This window comes from Trichoderma citrinoviride (genome assembly GCF_003025115.1).
Source record: "Trichoderma citrinoviride strain TUCIM 6016 unplaced genomic scaffold BBK36scaffold_7, whole genome shotgun sequence".
In the NCBI taxonomy this organism is placed as follows: domain Eukaryota; kingdom Fungi; phylum Ascomycota; class Sordariomycetes; order Hypocreales; family Hypocreaceae; genus Trichoderma; species Trichoderma citrinoviride.
Window position 1 is genome coordinate 1748120 of NW_020194715.1, and position 19383 is coordinate 1767502.

The window sequence follows — 19383 nt, forward strand, 5'->3', positions numbered from 1 at the left end:
TAGGTGTATTCATGCCGAGAAAAACAAAATACCACTTGCCCTGCCACTGAGTGGGCTTCTTCGGCGATGGATTGCGAGGCTTATTCTTCTCATACCTGAAATCTGCACGCTTGTCAGATTATGTATACTCGTAGTATGCAGTAGAAGAAGAAGGAAGACACACGTGTAATCCTGAATGTAACCCTCCGTCTCGGAGTTGATGGGCAGTTGCATGCATGTCCGACGTTGGCTATTGATAGATTTTGGCGTTAGCCCGATATCGGTAGTGACTCGATGAGCTGCATTTTGAAGGTTGGCTCACCCCACCAAAGAATTTCGAGACTTTCAGTTTAGCTCCCGTCCCAGGAAGAAGGCTCATTTTTCTTTCCCTCCTGGTTCCTTTTCTTCCTTTCTCCTACTACTGACTGTGTTGATTCTCGAGACAAGGACAAGCCTCAATTTTGATTGGCACTGGTCAGAGGCGTCAATCGCCTTTCAAAGACGCAAAAAAATGGCGGACGCAGCGAAAGCCCCTCCCCAGACCATCTCGATCCTGGGCGAGCCCAACATCGTCGTCGACCATGGCCTGTGGCCCGACTACATCGTCCAGGACCTGACGCAGAACCTGGCGTCGTCGACGTACGTCCTCATCACCGACACGAACCTGTTCGACACGTACGTGCCCGCGTTCCAGCAGCGATTCGAGGCGTCCAAGCCGAACCCCGCGGCGCGGCTGCTCACGTATGCGATCCCGCCCGGCGAGGCGTCCAAGAGCCGCGAGACCAAGGCCGAGATCGAGGACTGGCTGCTGGCGCACCAATGCACGCGGGACACGGTCATCGTCGCCGTGGGCGGCGGCGTCATCGGCGACATGATTGGCTACGTCGCGGCCACCTTCATGCGCGGCGTGCGCTTCGTCCAGGTGCCGACGACGCTGCTGGCCATGGTGGACTCGTCCATTGGCGGCAAGACGGCCATTGACACCCCCATGGGCAAGAACCTCGTCGGCGCGTTCTGGCAGCCGCGCCGCATCTTCATCGACCTCGCCTTTCTCGAGACGCTGCCGGTGCGCGAGTTCATCAACGGCATGGCCGAGGTCGTCAAGACGGCCGCCATCTGGGACGAGAAGGAGTTCACCGTCCTCGAGGAGTCGGCGGCGACCATCTTGGCCAGCGTGCGCTCCAAGGGCCAGCACCGGCTGCAGCCCATCAAGGACGCGCTCAAGCGCATCGTCACCGGCTCCGCGCGGGTCAAGGCCGAGGTCGTCTCGTCCGACGAGCGAGAGGGCGGGCTGCGGAACCTGCTCAACTTTGGCCACTCCATTGGCCATGCCATCGAGGCGCTCCTGACCCCGCAGCTCCTTCACGGCGAGGCCGTGGCCATTGGCATGGTCAAGGAGGCCGAGCTGGCCCGGTTCCTGGGCGTCTTGCGGCCGGAGGCTGTCGCGCGGTTGGAGAAGTGCATTGCTTCTTACGGCCTGCCCACCTCGCTCAAGGACAAGCGTGTCGTCAGCCTGACCGCCGGCAAGAAGTGCCCCGTGGATGTTTTGCTCAAGAAGATGGCCGTCGACAAGAAGAACGACGGGAGCCAGAAGAAGATTGTGCTGCTGTCGGCGATTGGCAAGACCTACGAGGCAAAGGCAAGCTCCGTGGACGACAAGTCCATTCGAATCGTCCTGTCCGACTCCATCGAGGTGACGCCTGGCATTCCCGCCGACCTTCGCCTCACCATCACGCCCCCTGGCTCCAAGAGCATTTCGAACCGAGCCCTGATCCTCGCCGCTCTCGGCTCCGGTTCCTGCAGAATCAGGAACCTGCTGCACTCGGACGACACTGAGTACATGCTCTCGGCCGTTTCGACGCTGGGAGGCACGTCCTACTCGTGGGAAGACGGGGGTCAAGTCCTGGTTGTCGAGGGCAACTCCGGCAAGCTCAAGGCCTCGGACGAGCCCCTGTACATTGGCAACGCGGGAACCGCATCGCGCTTCTTGACGACCGTTGCGGCTCTGTGCGCGCCCACGAGCACGGCGACCACCACGGTTCTCACCGGCAACGCGAGGATGAAGCTCCGACCCATCGGCCCCCTTGTCGATGCCCTGCGCACCAACGGCGTTGCCATTGACTACCTGGAGCGCGAAAAGAGCCTTCCGCTCCGGATCAATGCCTCAAACGGTCTCGAGGGAGGCGAAATCGAGCTTGCGGCCACTGTCTCCTCCCAATATGTGTCGTCCATCCTCATGGCCGCCCCCTATGCCAAGAAGGCCGTCACTCTGCGATTGGTGGGAGGCAAGCCCATTTCCCAGCCGTACATTGACATGACCATCTCCATGATGAAGTCGTTCGGCATCCACGTCACTCCTTCTGCCGACGAGCCGGACACCTACCACATTCCTCAGGGCGTCTACCAGAACCCGGCCGAGTACACTGTCGAGAGCGACGCCAGCTCGGCCACGTATCCGCTCGCGGTGGCTGCCATTACCGGAACGACTTGCACGATTCCCAACATTGGATCCAAGTCCCTGCAGGGCGATGCCCAGTTCGCCGTCAAGATCCTCGAGCCCATGGGATGCGAGGTCCACCAGGACGACTACACGACTACCGTCACTGGACCAAAGTCCGGAAGCCTCAAGGCTCTGCCCAGCGTTGACATGACGACCATGACGGATGCCTTCCTCACTGCCACGGTCCTGGCAGCGGTGGCCGAGGGCACGACGGAGATTACCGGAATTGCCAACCAGCGAGTGAAGGAGTGCAACCGCATCCTGGCGATGAAGGACCAGCTGGCAAAGTTTGGTGTTGTGTGCAACGAGCTTGAGGACGGCATCCAGATCGTCGGCAAGCCCAGGGAAAGCCTGACGACGCCCAAGGAGAGCATCCACTGCTACGATGACCACCGCGTGGCGATGAGCTTCAGCGTCTTGTCGCTCGCCGCTCCCGGCCCTGTGCTGATCACCGAGCGAGAGTGCGTCGGCAAGACCTGGCCTGGCTGGTGGGACGTCCTGTCCCACGAGTTCAAGGCGAACCTGGAGGGCGTGGACACGGAAAGCAGCCGCGAGACCAAGCCCAAGGCGCCCGCCAGCATCCAGCGCTCCATCTTCGTCGTTGGCATGCGAGGCGCCGGAAAGACGACTGCCGGCAAGTGGGTTGCAAAGACGCTCGGCTGGAAGTTTATGGACCTGGACCACGAGCTCGAGCGACGGGCCGGCATGACGATTCCGGACATGATTGCCGGCTCTCGCGGCTGGGAAGGGTTTCGAGAGGACGAACTGGCCCTTTTGCGCGACGTGATCGTGGCTCACCCCAACGGCTACGTGTTCTCGTGCGGAGGCGGACTCGTCGAGACACCGGCTGCCCGGGAGCTCTTGAAGTCGTATGGCGCCAATGGTGGTCTCGTGCTGCTCGTCCAGCGGGATACCGACCAGGTGGTTGACTACCTCAGCCAGGACAAGACGAGGCCGGCATACACCAACGAGATCAGGGAGGTCTACGAGCGCAGGAGGCCGTGGTACAGGGAGTGCAGCAACTTCCTCTACTACAGCCCGCACTCGCAGGGCTCTTCCTCGGTGGCAGAGGCTGAGATCCCCGAGGATTTCACCCGTTTCGTTTCGGTCATCTCTGGAAAGTCCAAGACGCTCGAGACGGTCTCCAAGAAGAAGCACAGCTTTTTCGTTTCGCTGACGCTACCCGATCTCAAGGACGCCGTCGACATTCTGCCTCGCGTTACTGCCGATTGCGACGCCGTGGAGCTCCGCGTGGATCTCCTGCAAGACCAGCAGCCTCAAGCCGTGATGAAACAGGTGTCCTTGCTGAGGCATGTGACGGGCAAGCCCATCATCTTCACCGTGCGAAGCGAGTCCCAGGGCGGCAAGTTCCCCGACGACAACGACGAGCTGCGTCTTGCGCTCTACCGCCTGGCCCTTCGCATGGGCGTCGAGTATCTCGACTTGGAGGTCACGCTGTCCGACGAGGTGATCCAGCAGGTCCGAGACTCTCGAGGGCACACGGTCATCATCACCTCTCACCACGATCCCGCCGGCACGCTGTCGTGGAAGAACGCCTCGTGGATCTCTGCCTACAACAGGGCTCTGCGGTATGGCGACGTGATCAAGCTGGTGGGCACTGCTCGCAGCATCGAGGACAACTTTGACCTGATCCGGTTCAAGTCGAGGATGCTGGCAGCCCAGCCGACGCCCATCATTGCTCTCAACATGGGCTCCGCCGGAAAACTCAGCCGCGTCCTAAACGGCTTCCTGACGCCCGTCTCGCACCCTGCCCTCCCCTTCAAGGCTGCGCCCGGCCAGCTTTCCGCGGCCGAGATTCGCCAAGGCCTGTCCCTGCTGGGCGAGATCGAGCCCAAGAGCTTCTACCTGTTCGGCAAGCCGATCAGCAAGTCGCGGTCGCCGGCTCTTCACAACACCCTCTTCCGCCAGGTCGGCCTGCCGCACGAGTACAAGCGTCTGGAGACGGACAAGGTCGAGGACGTCGTCGAGGTGCTGCGCAGCGCGGACTTTGGCGGTGCGTCGGTCACGATCCCCCTGAAGCAGGACATCATGGCGCACCTTGACGATCTGACGGAAGCGGTCAAGATCATTGGCGCCGTCAACACCGTGATCCCGACGGCTGACGAGTCCTTGGGCGGCGGCCGCCAGCGACTCACCGGCGACAACACGGACTGGAAGGGCATGGTCCACGTGCTCCGCAACGCCGGCGTCACGACGCAGAGCGGCGATGCCAGCAGTGCCGTCGTGGTGGGAGCCGGAGGCACGAGCCGCGCTGCCATCTTTGCGCTGCATTCGCTGGGCTTCAAGCCCATCTACGTCGTCGCCCGGGACGCCAGCAAGGCGCAGAGCCTCGCGGCGAGCTTCCCTGCCGAGTACGGCGTGCAGACCGTTGCCAGCGCTGCCGAGGCCGAGGCCATCGCCAGCAAGCCCGTTGTCAGCATCAGCACCGTTCCTGCCGACAGGCCTATCGATGCGGGCGTGGAGGAGATTCTCGGCGCGGTGTTCAAGCCGTCGGCCTCTGATGCTCAGAGCCAGAGCCAGAGCCGGAGCCGGAGCCGGGTTCTCCTTGAGATGGCCTACCACCCTCCTCGTACTCCTGTGATTCAGATTGCGGAGAAGGCTGGCGACTGGACGACGATTACTGGGCTGGAGGTTCTTGCCGCTCAGGGCTGGTACCAGGTACGTGTTCCCCCTTTGTGACTCCTAATGACTGAGTGATACTGACCGGATGTCAACTCAAGTTTGAAACGTGGACTGGTATCAAGCCGCTGTTCAGCGATGCGCTTGATGCCGTTGTGGGCAAGGAGTAAGGCAGCTCAGTGGATATTTACATCGTTGATATATACTGCAAATAGAGATTCCTGTCTACCTATATATGACTGAGTCGTGGATGTACCGCCTCGATCTTGAGTAATGGTCACTTGGCCACTTTGGAAAGGAATCGAAAGGCGAGGTGGCCATGGGTGTGTGTTCTATCTCCGTGCATGCTTTTCCCCCTAAATGACCTACCCCTTTCTTTCAACTGATGTAGAGACTGTTTGTTGCTGCTTGGTGAGGGGAGTTGTAAGTCGTGATCCTCCCCATAGACTGTGTCCTCCAACCTTGACCAGCACTTGAACATGTTGTTACGACTTTCTTATACTGGAGCCATCCGCATCTCAGCTTTCATACCTGAATGCTGAGTGTGTCACGTGTGTAGGATGCTGTAGATAATGGAGGCAGGCACCAGTCAGCAGCTTCCCCATATCAACATCACCACCATCATCATCATCTCTGCTCAGCCTCTCTCCATCTTGACAGCATCATCATCAACTCCCTCAATACCATCGTCTCAGCTGTCCAAACTACCGATGCTGATTCGTTCTGTCTGGAGCGACTACGCTCTCTATCAAAGGGGCGAACCAGCCTCGAAATCTATGGGTTCGGCTGATTTCCGAGAGGGTCTTTCGTCATGGCCACGCTTTTCTCTCTGGATTCTGGCACGATTTGACTGGACTGCAGAATTCCATATCAAGTCACTTCGCGGCGGCCTCGTACAGTTTGTTTCGGCAGCTGCTTACCTGGAACTACAGCACAGCGGCGACATCTCCGGCATTGTTGTCTCTTGTACCTCTTGAGCTTCTTCCAGCAAGCAAGTAACGCTGGCAACAACGCTGATACGATAAAGGCATCCGGGATCCAAGGGGAAACAATCGCCCTTGTATGTCCAGCACGTTGGATCCTGTCGGCTCTCTTCATGATGGGAAAAGCGACGATAGTGACAGCCGAGCGTCCTCCGGGCGATGGAGTCGGGTGCGAGCTTTGGCGGGCACAGCCATCGCTCTTAGCACGGTCCTGCGGCTTGCAGCCTTCTGCTTCTTCTTCATCTTCTTCTGGCTGGAGACTGGTCATCTCTTCTTCGTCAACAATCCTCTTCTCAGACTACCAGGACCAAGAATAATGACTTTGAACTCGTCGACTGCCATGATCCAGACAAGGCAAATACGGAGGAACGGGAGCCTGGTCGATGTCGGGTGAGATGTTGTTAAGGGCTTACTAAGTTGGAACATATCTACTCGATCTATGAACTATCGGTCAGGTCCATTTCTGATCTTACAGAAGCGGCCAGCTATTATTCTAATGAAAAACCTCCACGATATACGCCAACGCTCAGCCAAGAAGCCAGCCTCACGATAATAAAGGGCTACAGAATGCTCGCGGATGCTGTCACTGCCTCACCCCAGGCCTCATTCCCTCATTTCACTTCGGCATACGCCTCCAGCCCGTCATGCAGCTTCCCCAAAACCCCGTCATGCCAACTCCTCACCTCATCCCACTCGCTCTCTGGCAAACAGATACATGACATCCTCAACCATGCGCCAACGATAAAGTCGGCATAACTCGCCTGCTTGCCCAGCAGAAACGGCCCGCTGTCGTCCCTGCGATAAAGCCTCGCGAGATCGCTCAGCGCTGCCTCAAACGACTGCATGAGCTTCTCGCGCGCTTCGCTGGTCAGGGCAAAGTCGTCCCAGGATTTGACGCCCGCGCGACGCATGAACTCGGCCTTGGTCTGCTCTTCTGTTTCTGGGTCAAAGGGCATGCGGCTCACCATGAGCGGGACGTGGGAGGTGAAAGCAGCGTCAACGCTTGTGTTGAAGCGGTAATACTCGGAGTAGCCGCCGTCCGCACGCTCTGACAGCGGCACAGCGAGGGCGAAGCTCGGGACGAAGGTGTAGTCGAGTTTCTGCGCGGGGAACAGGTCGCCCGCGCCGGAGTCGGGGTACGTGCGCTGCAGGTAGATGGCGATGTCAAAGGAGTCGCCTAGGGTGACGCCCGTGGAGGCGTCTCGGACGACGGGCAGTGTGTAAAAGTCTGTGCCGTCGGCAAACTTGCGGCAGGCGAGCAAGCCGAGGGAGCGGCGGGTTTGGGGGATGTCGGGCATGCGCACCCAGGACGTGGTGTAGGGGACGGCCTTGAAGTTGAGGGCGAAGCGGCTCTTCCAGGGGTTGGGCGAGAAGCAGGATTTGGTTACGGGGGGCTTGTGAGCGATGTCATAGAAGGTGATGGGGGTTGAGTCTGGGGCTGTCGTCGTGTCCATGGTGGGAAGATGGGTGATGGGATGCCGTTGGTGGTTATCGTAGCGATTGGAGGATGGTTGATGAGAGTGATGGAGGTTTGCTTGGCTAGAGCGAAGGAAGTCGTTTATATCATTTCCCTGCGACGTCATGCTCTTCAGCTCAGGGGACACCAGAGGCTAAGGTCAGGAGAAGGACGCGATTGGATGGCTTGGTATGGAGAGATCGTGCCATGGTGATCGGATGGAGATCTTCTCCACAGCTGCTGCAATACTGTACGTACTTGTTGCGCCTTCATTCAACTCACAGGGACAGCCTTGCCCCTTGCCTACTGCAGTAGTCATGTTCAGCTGGTGACACAGTCTTGGCTCATTCGCCACAATCTCTAATTTCTCTACAAATTCAGGCAATCTTCAGCTGGTGCTGTTGCCATGACATGGATCGCCAGTCGAAATGAGTCAAAGTAAAAGAGTCATCGAGGAGTCAAAAAGTTGACGCATCTTGGTGGTCAATGCGGCTCTTCGGCTGGGGGGGCTACCGTCGGCTGGTCGGGGTGGGGGCCGTCTAGATGCCATGATTTTAACGAGCGTCCTCTGTCTAAGCTATAAGCTGGTTCGTCACCGATCCAAGCACATACGACCATAGGTAGTGGAAAACTCGGGGTCCCGTCCGCTCCCCCATAGATAAGCCACTAACCGGCAGATTAGTAGTTGGGTGGGTGACCACCAGCGAACACCGGCTGTTGTATGTTTTTGTACTTTTTTGCTTCTTTTTCTTTTTTGCTTCTTATTGTGACGTCTTTGTCGTGCATGTGGTCGTGCTGCTTTGCCATAAGGTGAGAACGCAAAGTTTTAGTGTACCACCGAGTCTCCGTGGCTTAGCGTCATGTCTGGAAAAGGATTCAAGGAGAGTGAGAGCAAGTAGATAGACACGGAGATGGAAATGTGTGGACCTGACGGCGCTTAATTGATAACTTCGTTATTTGTATAGTTGTGCCCAAAGGCAGATATTGTGAGCTTTCTATGCTGTTTTCCAAGTTCTAGTAGAGTTCTTTGTCAATCAGATCGGAGCAACCATAACGGCTTGGGCTAATCTACACCAATTATGTCTCCCTTATATATCGTTTGTGCATAACATCTGGTACATACGACCATAGGTAGAGGAGAACTCGGGGTCCCGTCTGCTCCCCCATAGATAAGCCTCTAACCGGCAGATTAGTAGTTGGGTGGGTGACCACCAGCGAACACCGGCTGTTGTATGTTTTTGCCCTTTCTTTTTGCTTCTTGTAATATCTTGTGATCTGTATGCTTGTGCCTGAAGCCAAGAGATATTGTGGGCTTCAGTTTGTCCCAAAGCGCGCTTCACGGCCTTGGTCACGCTCACCAGACTGTCAAATCCATGCCGGCTGTCAGTTGGCTCCCGGTGAGTCCCCAAGTTTCTTTGACACTCCTGATTTCCTGTCGATAAGCTTGGATAGATGAGCGGCCCTCTCCCTTGCATTCCGCTCGGCATGCCACTTCCTCTGCTGTAGCTCAATCCGCAGTCTCTTTCGATCCTCAGTGGCGGGAGATTCTGTCAATATCGGGTGGGCCGTGAGCACCTGATCCTTTCTTATTACAACGTCAAGGGCGCTCGTGTCGCCTGTCAACTGAATCCGAGCCACTTCTTTCTCAATCATGCTTCTCAAGTGCTCTCGCGACCTAAGAGGTAGTGCCCATCTAGGCTTTGTCTGTTCCACAATCTCAATCGTCTGGTCGATGGCGAGTCTCTTGTAGCCTTCAATATCTAGGTAAGTAGGAGTGATGTCGGCAATCACTTGACTGCTAGAATGGCCCTGAGACAGAGCAGGTAATACCAGCTGGTAACCGTCCACGCCCATGTCCGCAGCATCTTCCGTGCTCAAGCCCTCCCGTGACGAAGCGGAAATGGGGGATCTTGGCTGCTGATCGGCCATTGACATCTCCAATATGTTTGCAATCCCAAAAACAGTGCCGGCCAGAGTCTTGCCAATGGGGCCAGCAGGCGGTCCGTTGTCCTGCCAGATGGAGTCGTCGAGATAAGGTAATATCTGAGCCTGTAGGCTGGTAGTAACCTGGTCCTCAAGTTCCAGTCTTTCGCCGTCGCGTTCGCCGACGTATCTCATGCCCTCGACCATGTTATTTGTGAGCTTCTCCAGAACCTTCCTCTTCTCCTTCCTGCCATCGGAGAACGCAGGTGGCTTTTCATCCCTAATCCTGTCAGCCTCGTACAGACCTGAAGCGTTCCTCTCGGATACCGCATCGTAGGCGATACTGTCAGAGTCCCAGGCAAAGTCCGGGGCTGGAGCCTCCCCTTTGTTGATGCTCAGTGGAAAGGGGCTGGAAGAGTAGGTGCTCCCTGGGTCGGCAGTCGTGCTATCCCTCTCCCCTGAGAACAGATCGTCAGGCATGTCCACTTTCCGGTCGCCCTGTAGAATACGGAGCGTGCCGATGCTTTGAGTTGTCCCAATAATGGAAGCCAGCTGTTCCGGGTTTCTTTTGTTGACATTCTGGATGACGCAGCTGCCACCACCTCTGAGCAAAATCCTCAGAATGATGTGTCTTCCCATACGAACAGCGGCATGAACCGGGGTGTTTCCTCTAAGGTCTTGCGCGTTGACTGGTGCGCCAGCATCCAGCAACTCCTTGACCACATCGACAGAGCCGTTGATTATGGCGCAGTGTAGCGGAGTTCCGTACATGTTGTCCTTCAAGTCCAGAGGCTGGCTGTGCTTCAAAAGGCACCGAACGAGTCCCAACTGCCCACGCAAGCATGCCCTGTGAAGAGGGCTCATGCCATATCTGTCAGTATGCATGACGACGCTGCCGTGAGAGAGAATGGCTTCAAGGTTGGCCTCGGATGCGCAACAATGCAACGCAGTCCTCCCTAGATAGTCCTCAACTTCAACCAAGCCGGTCCGTTTCTCCAAGATCCACCTTGTCGCACGGCTGGACGGCCCCGTGACGGCGAGATGCAATGGAGTCATGCCGAGATGATCGCGGGATGGATCTGTATCAGCATCGGAATTAAACTCCATGGTATGGTCGTTGAGTAGCCGCAGTATGGACAAGGCTTCGGGAACGTCCCGTCTGGCCGCGAGCTGCGCAGCGAGATGAATTGGGAGATTGAACACTGCTGGATCGTGAGCCGAAGTCAGTCGACGTGACGCAAGCTCGGGCTCAGCACGCAACAGCGCGGCAACCACGTCGTAGTCCTGGAAGTCAATGGCCTGTGTGAGTGCCGTCATGCCGCTCCGGAGAGGCGTCTCGAGGCTCTGGACCTTGCGGATGGCGGCAACAGTCTTGTCGAGCTCCGCTCGCCGCCAAGCACCGTGCATAGCAAGTCGCTCCAGTGATGTCGAGTAAGGCAAGGCACATGCCAGAGGAGACAGGTTTGACAAGCAGGCATCTGGCACTGACGATAGCAGGTAACCAAGGATCTCGCTGCAGTGATATTTGGCTGCCAGATGGAGTGCCGTCCATTCTACTCTCGCGTCCCCGGCGGGAAGGTCCTCTTTGCGGTAAACGTGAGACAGTGGACTCGCACCGAGGGTCAGCAAAGCCTTGACTGCCAGAAGGCTATTTACCGAAATTGCCGAAGCCAAAGGAGTCCCGAACAATTGCAGGGGCCATTGATCGTGAGCTTTGCGTATACATGAAAAGGGCAAGTCTGGGTGGAAAGGAGCTGACTCCCCAAACCTTGAGTTCAAGGTTTCCGCCATGGCCTCTGGATCTTCCAGCATAAAGAGCCAATGGAACATCGTGCACCCATCGATCGTCGAAGAGTTTGGGTCCTCATGTTGAGAAAGGAGAGCTTCGAGCGCATTCCAGTCGCCGTCAAAGCAAGCTTGTACAACAAGGGGCAGCCAATGAGGTGGAGCAGTCGACCGAAGAAGGCTCGAGATTCTATTCACATAGGGTTCTGAAGGCCCCGAGAAGTCTGGATCCAGCAGCGAAGCAAAAGCCACCGCCACAGGGTGTCCTTTTACTTGAGCCTCTTGAGCATACCTGCAAGCGGATGATTGATTCCGTGGCGTACCGAAGCCCACGTGGTGGCAGAGAGCGAGCTGCCATGAGATCGAGGAGTCGTCTTTGGCATGCCCCTTGGAGTGTGTGCGGTTGAGCGCCTGGAATATCTGCTCCTCGTGCTTCCAGGGGATCTCGCGGCCATTCTCGAATCGAAACATCTGTCATACTTTAGCTTCCGTCGAACCTTGGACGCGAAAAGTGTTCGTACTTCATATGTGAGAGAGGGGCTTTCAAGGTGAAGTGCGAGCTCCGACTCGAGACCACTGATGCTGGCATCACTGCGTGTATGCTGTTAGCTAGACCCATCACTCGAAACGCCAAGGTCTTTCTTGGAAGATACTCACTTCCATTCTGTCAGTAGCGGGAGGTCTTCCAGATGCGCGATCCGCTTCGTAGCGTCTTCTTGGAGAGTGTAATGCAGGCTTGCGCGGATCAGCACATTCTTCAGTTTTCCAGGCACTGACGACATGGCGTATCGCCTCACGTCCGCCGGCTTCAATCTCTGCTCCGTCATTTGCGCTTCTACCTCCGGCCATGTCCTCTGAACGTAGGAGACGTAATCTTCTCCAAGGATGCAGAGCTCCCAGATCAGCACGCCAAGCGCCCAGATATCGCACAGTGGCATGGCCGCTCGATCAATGGGAAAGAGATCCTGATCGTGAACCTCGGGTGCATTGTATCTGCACCCAGTTAGCGCACGGCAAACGGTGAATATGAATTGGGGCCTGTACATGAGCGTCCCCCTATATCTCATTATGCCGCCTTGCTTGTTGAACTTGTCGTTTATAATCAGCGCATGGCCAAAATCAGTGAGTTTTGCAAGAGCCTGAGCAGGACGATCCCAGGAGTGAACCACAAGTACGTTATCGAGCTTGACATCGCCGTGGACAATACCGCACTTGTGAAGAGCACAGAGAGCCGAGGCCACGTCGCCGGCAAGAATATGCAAATCCCGTCGCGGTATTGGCGATGCCATAGACTTTATATATTGCCGTAATGTTCCCTCTGGCGCGTATTGAACGAGGAGGTACGGCATAACCTGTTCGTCGTTCATATTCCAGCCGTATCCGAAGACGTAGGGAAAGTTGGGGTGGTTCCGCAGGGGTTGGTGTCTCAATACCTGGAGCTCCAGAATCACCGCCCGCAGCCTCCGGTGAGATGTCTGATCGTCCATTGCCGAGTCTGTCTTGAGGTGCTTGACGGCGAGGACTTGATTCGCCACGACACAGCGCTCGACGATGTAAGTCTCCCCCTCGCCCACCTTCTCTTCCCTGGCAATTTCCTCATAGCGATATCGACGGAGGCCCAGGGCAGTGACTGCTCGAATGACATCGTCAAGGCCGTGAAGAGGGTGGTTCTCCTGCTCAGAAAACACGGCGCTGGCCAGGCTGGATACGTTGGTCCGGGACAGAAACGTGTTCCAGCTGACAGTCGATGCGGCCGACGCAGCATCATCCTAGCAGCATCAAGTCAGTGATGGAGTAGACCGCTTGGAAGTATTCTTACCCTGCCGCAGACTACATAGTCACTGAATTCGTCCGCCATTTTCGTGCATGCGCAACTCTCCCTACAACATTTGGAGATTGGAGGTTGCCAAGAGGGAAATTGAAGCCGAAGGTGAGTGACGATAACCAGCTGGCTGCGGTTGGGCTCATCAAGGCCACCAATCGCCAGCTGTCGCTGTCTGACCAAATCCTTTAGGCAGAACAGGCAGCCGTGCAGCAGGAGCTTGGCCAGGCTGGCTCATGCGTGTCACCCGCCGCCTGTAAGAGTCACCTACTTCCAATCTGCTCGGAAAGGCGACTTGTCTCTCTCAGGCTCCATGAACTCGGGCATCCTGTATGTGCGGTGCCGGTGTACGTAGTACAGGTCAACCGGAACGGTGGAACGCCTTGCGACGTAAGAGATAAGCTGGCCCATTGCGAGGACAGCTTCGGGCGACATTATAAGGTCTCTGGGACATCATGAGCCAGATGTTAAGGGCCTTGAGGCGTACCTGTAGTCGCAGTTTCCACGTGATCTCCGTGCCACAAGTTCCTACCAAGACCTGCTGCTACAACTTGCATCACTTAATTAAGCTGTGTTTGCACTGAGAGCTTCTTGTATTCGAAGCTTTGGACGCATATTTGGTATGAAGAAAACATCACAGAGTGTCAAGGAGACGCTGCAGTTTATCGAGAAGAAAAGTAGTTTTTGCCATTGCGTATTAAATGGGAGCTCTGACCTGTTACGTAGAGCTTCAGGAGGCGCCACTTTCACTGGTAGGGTGCGGCGTCAAGGAAACTCCGAAGAGGAAGCGTGAACCCGACCCCCCTCTCACCCCTTTCATCCCCCACAAGGATGACGGTTGTCGTCGAGAGCATGGCAAGCAGCTGGTTTGCCAGGCTTTGGCTCCGATTTTCTCTTCACTGGGATTTCCGGGGGATCATATCAGGGGCCCCTACCTAGAAGCCCGTCAATGATGAGAAGCCCCTCCCAACGCGACCGAGATCCTCGCAGGATCTGGTGACGGCCATTGCGGCCAGCGTACTGGCGAGTTGCTCTGAGACGGATCGCCACTTGTCGGATAGACACTGCATAGGCGAATGTGTCAAGATGGCATTTGGTAGCGACAGCATGGTGGAAAGGGGACGAAGAAGATTGCGGAGGTGCAGCTTTGATGGCTTTTACATCTCAGCGTCTCCAGTTGCCACTTCCTGTCGCGGTTCGTCTGCTGTCGGTCCAAAGGCAGGAAGTGGCTGGAGCCGCATGATACAGCTGAGTGTCAACCCTCCAAGTCTACCTTGCCGATTTATGTTTTGACGAATAATCCGACAGGAGCTGTGTTATCAACTTTTTCCTTGGTAGCGTACGATGCTCGGACTTGGACGGCAGTGACCAGCGCTGGCAATGAGGCGGCCGTTTCTGTAGGAGTGGGGAGGGAAAGGGCTCTTTTGTTCGATAAGAAATCTGTCCAACAGGTCTGGGAAAGTGTTGTTGTGAAATCGCTATCATACTTGATGAATATCTTTCGAATCAACGTGGATCTTGACATCTGACTATCAGAATGGAAGCAGCGCAGAGGCTTGATCAGGATGCCTCCTTCATGTCTTTCATCGAGCGACTAGAACGATTAGGTGAAGAGTATGATATATGTGTAAACGGTCTGCAGAAACCACAATACACTCCATGTCTCTACCTTACCCTATGTGTCGAGAAGAATTCAAGCTGTACTCGTCAATAGATTGTTTCGTAAGTAGCCACATCACTTTCATACCCAGTGTCGTGATAACCTTGATCCATGTCCACCCTTACAACTTCCACAAGGTATCAAATGACATTTAAAGGCAGTTGTATAAAAGTCGCCAAAGAAAAAATCCGCCCATTCTAGCCAGGTAAAGCAGCTTCATCATCTTTACATTTGCCTTTTGAGATTTATACAACACCAGACTACGTCTTGTTTCGGTTACTTCTCAACGCTATAGCATCAACTCCAGTAACATATATACGCAACAGAAGCCATCTGCTCACTCCTCTACTAGTAAAAAGCACCTTGGCGTAATACTTTTACTTATAGAAACAGTCCATCTATTTCCAAGGCGCGATTTCTGCTCAGCAATTCAACCCAGCATATGAGGCAAGACATAACAACACACACCCTTGTAGATATAGATGTCGCAGATGGCATTACAAGGTTCAGTCATCCGGACAAGTCTATAACCCGCTTGCCTCCCAAATCCAAGCACATACGACCATAGGTAGTGGAAAACTCGGGGTCCCGTCCGCTCCCCCATAGATAAGCCACTAACCGGCAGATTAGTAGTTGGGTGGGTGACCACCAGCGAACACCGGCTGTTGTATGTCTTTTCTTTTTTTGCTTTTCCTTTCATCTTGCCGTGTCTTGTTCTAGGTCGTCCTTGGAGGCTTGTGTATACAGAATGTGTTATATAGGTAGAGATGTTGCGAAGAACAAGAGGATCCAAGGCGCACCTTACTTCATAATGCAAACACGCTGACCCATCAGTGATTCACTCACTTACCAGGCATATATGACTCTACAGATATACGCAAACTCCTTCATAGACATCAACTCACACCACATATACACTACTATCATCCAAGTCATCACATGCAAAACACCTCACTAGTTATTTTAAACGCAGCGACACGTGAACCTTGCATGTAGGTACAGGGCTGGCTGTGGAGAAGCGCCTCTAGCGCTCAGCCTCACAACGTGTGCAAGTACTCTTGTACTTGTGCTTTCCAAAGCATATCCCATTATCACGCCTTGCACTTGTTCACTGCCAAAAAGGATTCCAATCCAGTAATGCTACAATCGAGTAATACTTCACTTTATGGGGAACAAGTCATTGAGTAATAATTCATGAGGGCTTTCAATTTATAGCCATGGTAGGCTAGTAAGACTATTGTACATTGTTCTTTTTGTCTATCCAAGGATTTTGCGCGCAAGCAAGAATGAAAGAAAATCCCAATACAAGTAATCATGACAAAGGCTCATCATTCGCAACCCGCTCGTCCTCAGCCAGCGTGTGCGCCCATGCCCTCATGATTGCCAAATCATTTCCTATTCAACGTCCAACGCAACGGTCCGTGCAAAGAGAATCCAGTCTGGTGGACCTTTGTTATCATAATAATACACTTCCCCCAACAGGGAAACAAAAGAATCGAATCGATGATGCTGAGAAAGCAGGTTGCTCGTTTGGTCTAGAAGAAAAAGGAAAAAAAGAAGCCCAATACCCATGCCGCCGTCCAGTGCGGCCCCGCTTCCATGTGCAACAAATGAAGTAATAACCGGGAGTAGTACAGTGATAACGATGATGAAAACCAGTGATGCACAAGTGCAAGCGGGCAGGCCATCGAAACAAAGGAAACGGACAATTGCAAAAGATGTTGCAACTGTGGGTGTGCATCGTTGAAGCAGAAAACGGTCATAGCAGGAGGGGGGGGCGTGAGCGTAATCTTGACGAGCCCCAATCTCGAGACCAGCAGGGAGGTTGGCGCGCGACGGAGCCTGTTGCGAGGGAGATGATCGCGGTGTGGTTTCATCCCATCTGCGACGGGCAGCATCATCGAACGCACAGCATCGCAGCGGGCTGTCGTCATTGCTGTCATGGAGCAAGCCAGGCCCGTCGACGTCGAGGAGAAATCAGGGCACGGGCGGCCGGGGGGTGATGTCAGCGGTGGAGGTGGTATGAGGCAGCGTGACGTCAGCGCCGCCGGCTCACCAACCAAGACCCTGCAGCTGCAGCAGGACCCTGAGCCCCACTCGCCGGCCGCTGGGACACGCCAGCTAGGGGAGAGAGAACGCCAGAGAAGCCACTGGCAGCTTCTCATTGGCCCCCGCACAGGAGCTGGGGCACAGCGCCAGGATCGCCCATCTTCGATTTGTCGTGCACTCCCCAGGCCTAATCGCGCGCCATCGCCGTCGTTGACGTTGTGCTTGACGTTTGCTGATGCTGTTTCTCCCCGCCAAGGGCCCCCCTCCACCACAAACGGTGAACGTCATGCAGAGCACCGTTCAGCCCATGTTGGTGGTTATCGCTGGAATTGAGCCGTTTGCGAGGGAATGCAGATTGCAAAAACTTGGTGCCGCCGGTTCATCGCCCACCGTATCTCAAGCCCCACCACGACGTCGGTGCTTGCCGGGCAGCTCGACGTCTGGGTGGCAGACTCGATAGTGCCTCGTCAGCGCATCGGCGCGACTGAACGTCTTCTCCTCCGTGCACAGGTTGCAGTGCACCTTTTGCTTCTTGGCGTTGTGAATCGTGTCCTCGTGCCGTGTCAGGTCGTACGGCCGCGAGAAGATGGTATTGCACGGCTTCCCCGTGCTCGGGTTGATGCGATCACAGCGGTGGGGTCCAGCCTGGCTGTTGAGGAGGCTCGAGGTCATGCCCATGTGGTCGTGGTGCGGGCGAGCACCTGCAAGCCCGTGCGACTGCCGGTGGCCCTCGCGCTTGTGCTTCTGCAGCAAGCTGGGAGTTTCAAACCGTAGCGTGCAGCCGTGATATGTGCAAGTATACGTGCCTCCATCCGCGTTGGCACCAGCCGGCCGGCTCTGGGGAGCCGGGGTGTTGTAGGACGCAGATCCGGTTGAGTTGGAGTCTGCCGAGCTCAACTGCGAGGCGGATGCGTCCTGGCTGGTTGGCGGGTAAGGGATAAACGGATATCGCTGCGGCACCTGTACCTGGGCGTGCTGTGGCAAGTTGTGCATGTGATCGCCCTGGCCATAGTTGGGAGCTCCTGCTCCTGCAGCGGAACCGTTTGCGCCTCCCTCGGACACTATCCTGCCCATGTGGTCCATGCCAAAGTTGATGGGAGTCTGAGAGAAGAGGGGCATGTTGTTCTCCTCGCCCGACTCGTTGAACTCGAGCACGGCATCCTTGGGCGAAATGGTCTGGGGCGTTCCGGGCTGTGTTGTCTTGGCCATCTGCTGCTGGAAGAAGTGGGCATCGTGCTGGCCGTTGCGGTGGTCCTGAGCGGCCATCCGCGGCTGGGAGTTGACAGCCATGCTGCCCTGGGAGGCAGCCCAGTCGTGCAGTGGCGAAGGGGCAAGTGGGGACCCGTGGCGGAAGGGAGAGATGTCTCGAGAGATGCTCGAGGCGGGCGAATGGCGCATGGTGCTGAGGTGCTGGCTATTCGCGGCACTGATGCGCTGGTTGAAGACGTCGCTGGGCGCCGTCGTGACCTGGCTCTGCTGGGGGGACGAGGTGATTGTGAAGTTTGGGTTGTAGAGCTCGTCGCCGTAGACGTCTGTCATTGTGCGGTCGAGCTTGGGGACGGTGCCGTTGCCTTGACCTGCAAGCCAATAGTGTGAGTCGTGATGTTCGCCATGGCTGTTGTTGTTGTTGCTGTCCTTGAGAGGTCGTCGCCTACCTTGCCTTCGCCTGTCAGTCAGCTCCATCTCGCCGGTGATGGGCGTGGCGGGCGAGTCGCCAGCTATTGAGCTTGCCACGGAGGCAGGGTGGGATCTTGTCAAGCCGTTGGCGAACTCGGGGGCGGGGAGGAGGTTGCGCTCCTGTCGCGGCTTCTGGTGGTTGCCCGTCGGGAGGGAGACGGGATACGCCATGTCGCTGATGGAGCCGTTGTCGAGATGGTGGAAGTTTGAGTATGGCGGCATCGTCTTGACCAGGTGGTGGTAGTAGGGGCTGGCTGAGGTCATGGTAGACATGTCGTGATGCATGTCCATGAAGCCGTCACCGTTGGCGTCCGTGACGGCGATTTGAGGGTTCGCGATGTGCGAGTTGAAGGGCGACGCCGGCCCCGTCGAACCCAGGGACGACAGAGAGGACTCGCGCTGATGGGGGAGACGGCCGAACTTTGAAGGAGTCGAGAAACGAGCGGCGGCGTCCCAGGAGGAGTCGGGCCGCATCGAGTCTTGCGGGAAGGCAGAGGCGATTGCGGCGTTGAGGTACTCGAGATTGGCTGAGGAGAGCTCCGAGGACGAAAAGGACGATGGCGAAAAGTCAAAGTCGTTGTCGGCCTGGCCAAAGGCGAAGTCGTCTAGAAGCAGATTGCCGTGGTTGTTCTGGTCGTTATTGCCGTCGATGTCGTTGTTGAAGTCGTTATACTGCTGATGCTGTTGTTGTTGTTGGTCGTGCTGTTGCTGTTGCTGTTGTTGTTGTTGAAAGTGTTGGTATTGTGTAGGATTTTGGTCCACTGATAGCATGGTTGAGGAAGGTTAGAGGTTTGTATGGGGTATTGCAAGTTTCCATCTTTGAACGGCGATGTGGCGAAACGACTTTCTTTTATATCGATCAAGTGAGTTGTCCCAGGGCCCAAGCCGGGTCGGCCGGTTTCGTCAAGA

At 55.9% G+C, this 19383-nt stretch overlaps 6 protein-coding genes across 6 annotated transcripts; 1 reads left to right on the forward strand and 5 right to left on the reverse strand.

Annotated features, from left to right (window-relative positions):
- Window positions 1–490: 490 nt before the first annotated feature.
- BBK36DRAFT_1118571 (pentafunctional aromatic polypeptide) lies at window positions 491–5289 on the forward strand (the record flags this gene model as incomplete). The annotated part of the gene is made up of 2 exons (XM_024890489.1): window positions 491–5158; window positions 5221–5289. The coding sequence occupies 2 exons, from the start codon at window positions 491–493 to the stop codon at window positions 5287–5289; spliced, it is 4737 nt and encodes a 1578-aa protein (XP_024749917.1).
- A 1420-nt stretch (window positions 5290–6709) lies between these two features.
- On the reverse strand, window positions 6710–7556 carry BBK36DRAFT_1201754 (hypothetical protein; the record flags this gene model as incomplete). The annotated part of the gene is made up of 1 exon (XM_024897183.1): window positions 6710–7556. One exon carries the CDS (start codon window positions 7554–7556, stop codon window positions 6714–6716), a length of 843 nt encoding a protein of 280 aa, XP_024749918.1. The 3' UTR covers window positions 6710–6713.
- Window positions 7557–10027: 2471 nt separating this feature from the next.
- BBK36DRAFT_1118888 (ankyrin) lies at window positions 10028–10252 on the reverse strand (the record flags this gene model as incomplete). The annotated part of the gene is made up of 1 exon (XM_024890523.1): window positions 10028–10252. A coding segment is annotated over one exon (225 nt), but the record flags the coding sequence as incomplete, so codon positions are not given.
- A 6-nt stretch (window positions 10253–10258) lies between these two features.
- BBK36DRAFT_1081785 (ankyrin) lies at window positions 10259–10888 on the reverse strand (the record flags this gene model as incomplete). Its single annotated transcript, XM_024888920.1, has 1 exon — window positions 10259–10888. A coding segment is annotated over one exon (630 nt), but the record flags the coding sequence as incomplete, so codon positions are not given.
- Window positions 10889–12315: 1427 nt separating this feature from the next.
- BBK36DRAFT_1101776 (kinase-like protein) lies at window positions 12316–13026 on the reverse strand (the record flags this gene model as incomplete). Its single annotated transcript, XM_024889165.1, has 1 exon — window positions 12316–13026. A coding segment is annotated over one exon (711 nt), but the record flags the coding sequence as incomplete, so codon positions are not given.
- Window positions 13027–17193: 4167 nt separating this feature from the next.
- BBK36DRAFT_1119745 (hypothetical protein) lies at window positions 17194–18948 on the reverse strand (the record flags this gene model as incomplete). The annotated part of the gene is made up of 2 exons (XM_024890624.1): window positions 17194–18374; window positions 18453–18948. The coding sequence occupies 2 exons, from the start codon at window positions 18946–18948 to the stop codon at window positions 17194–17196; spliced, it is 1677 nt and encodes a 558-aa protein (XP_024749922.1).
- Between the last annotated feature and the right edge of the window lie 435 nt (window positions 18949–19383).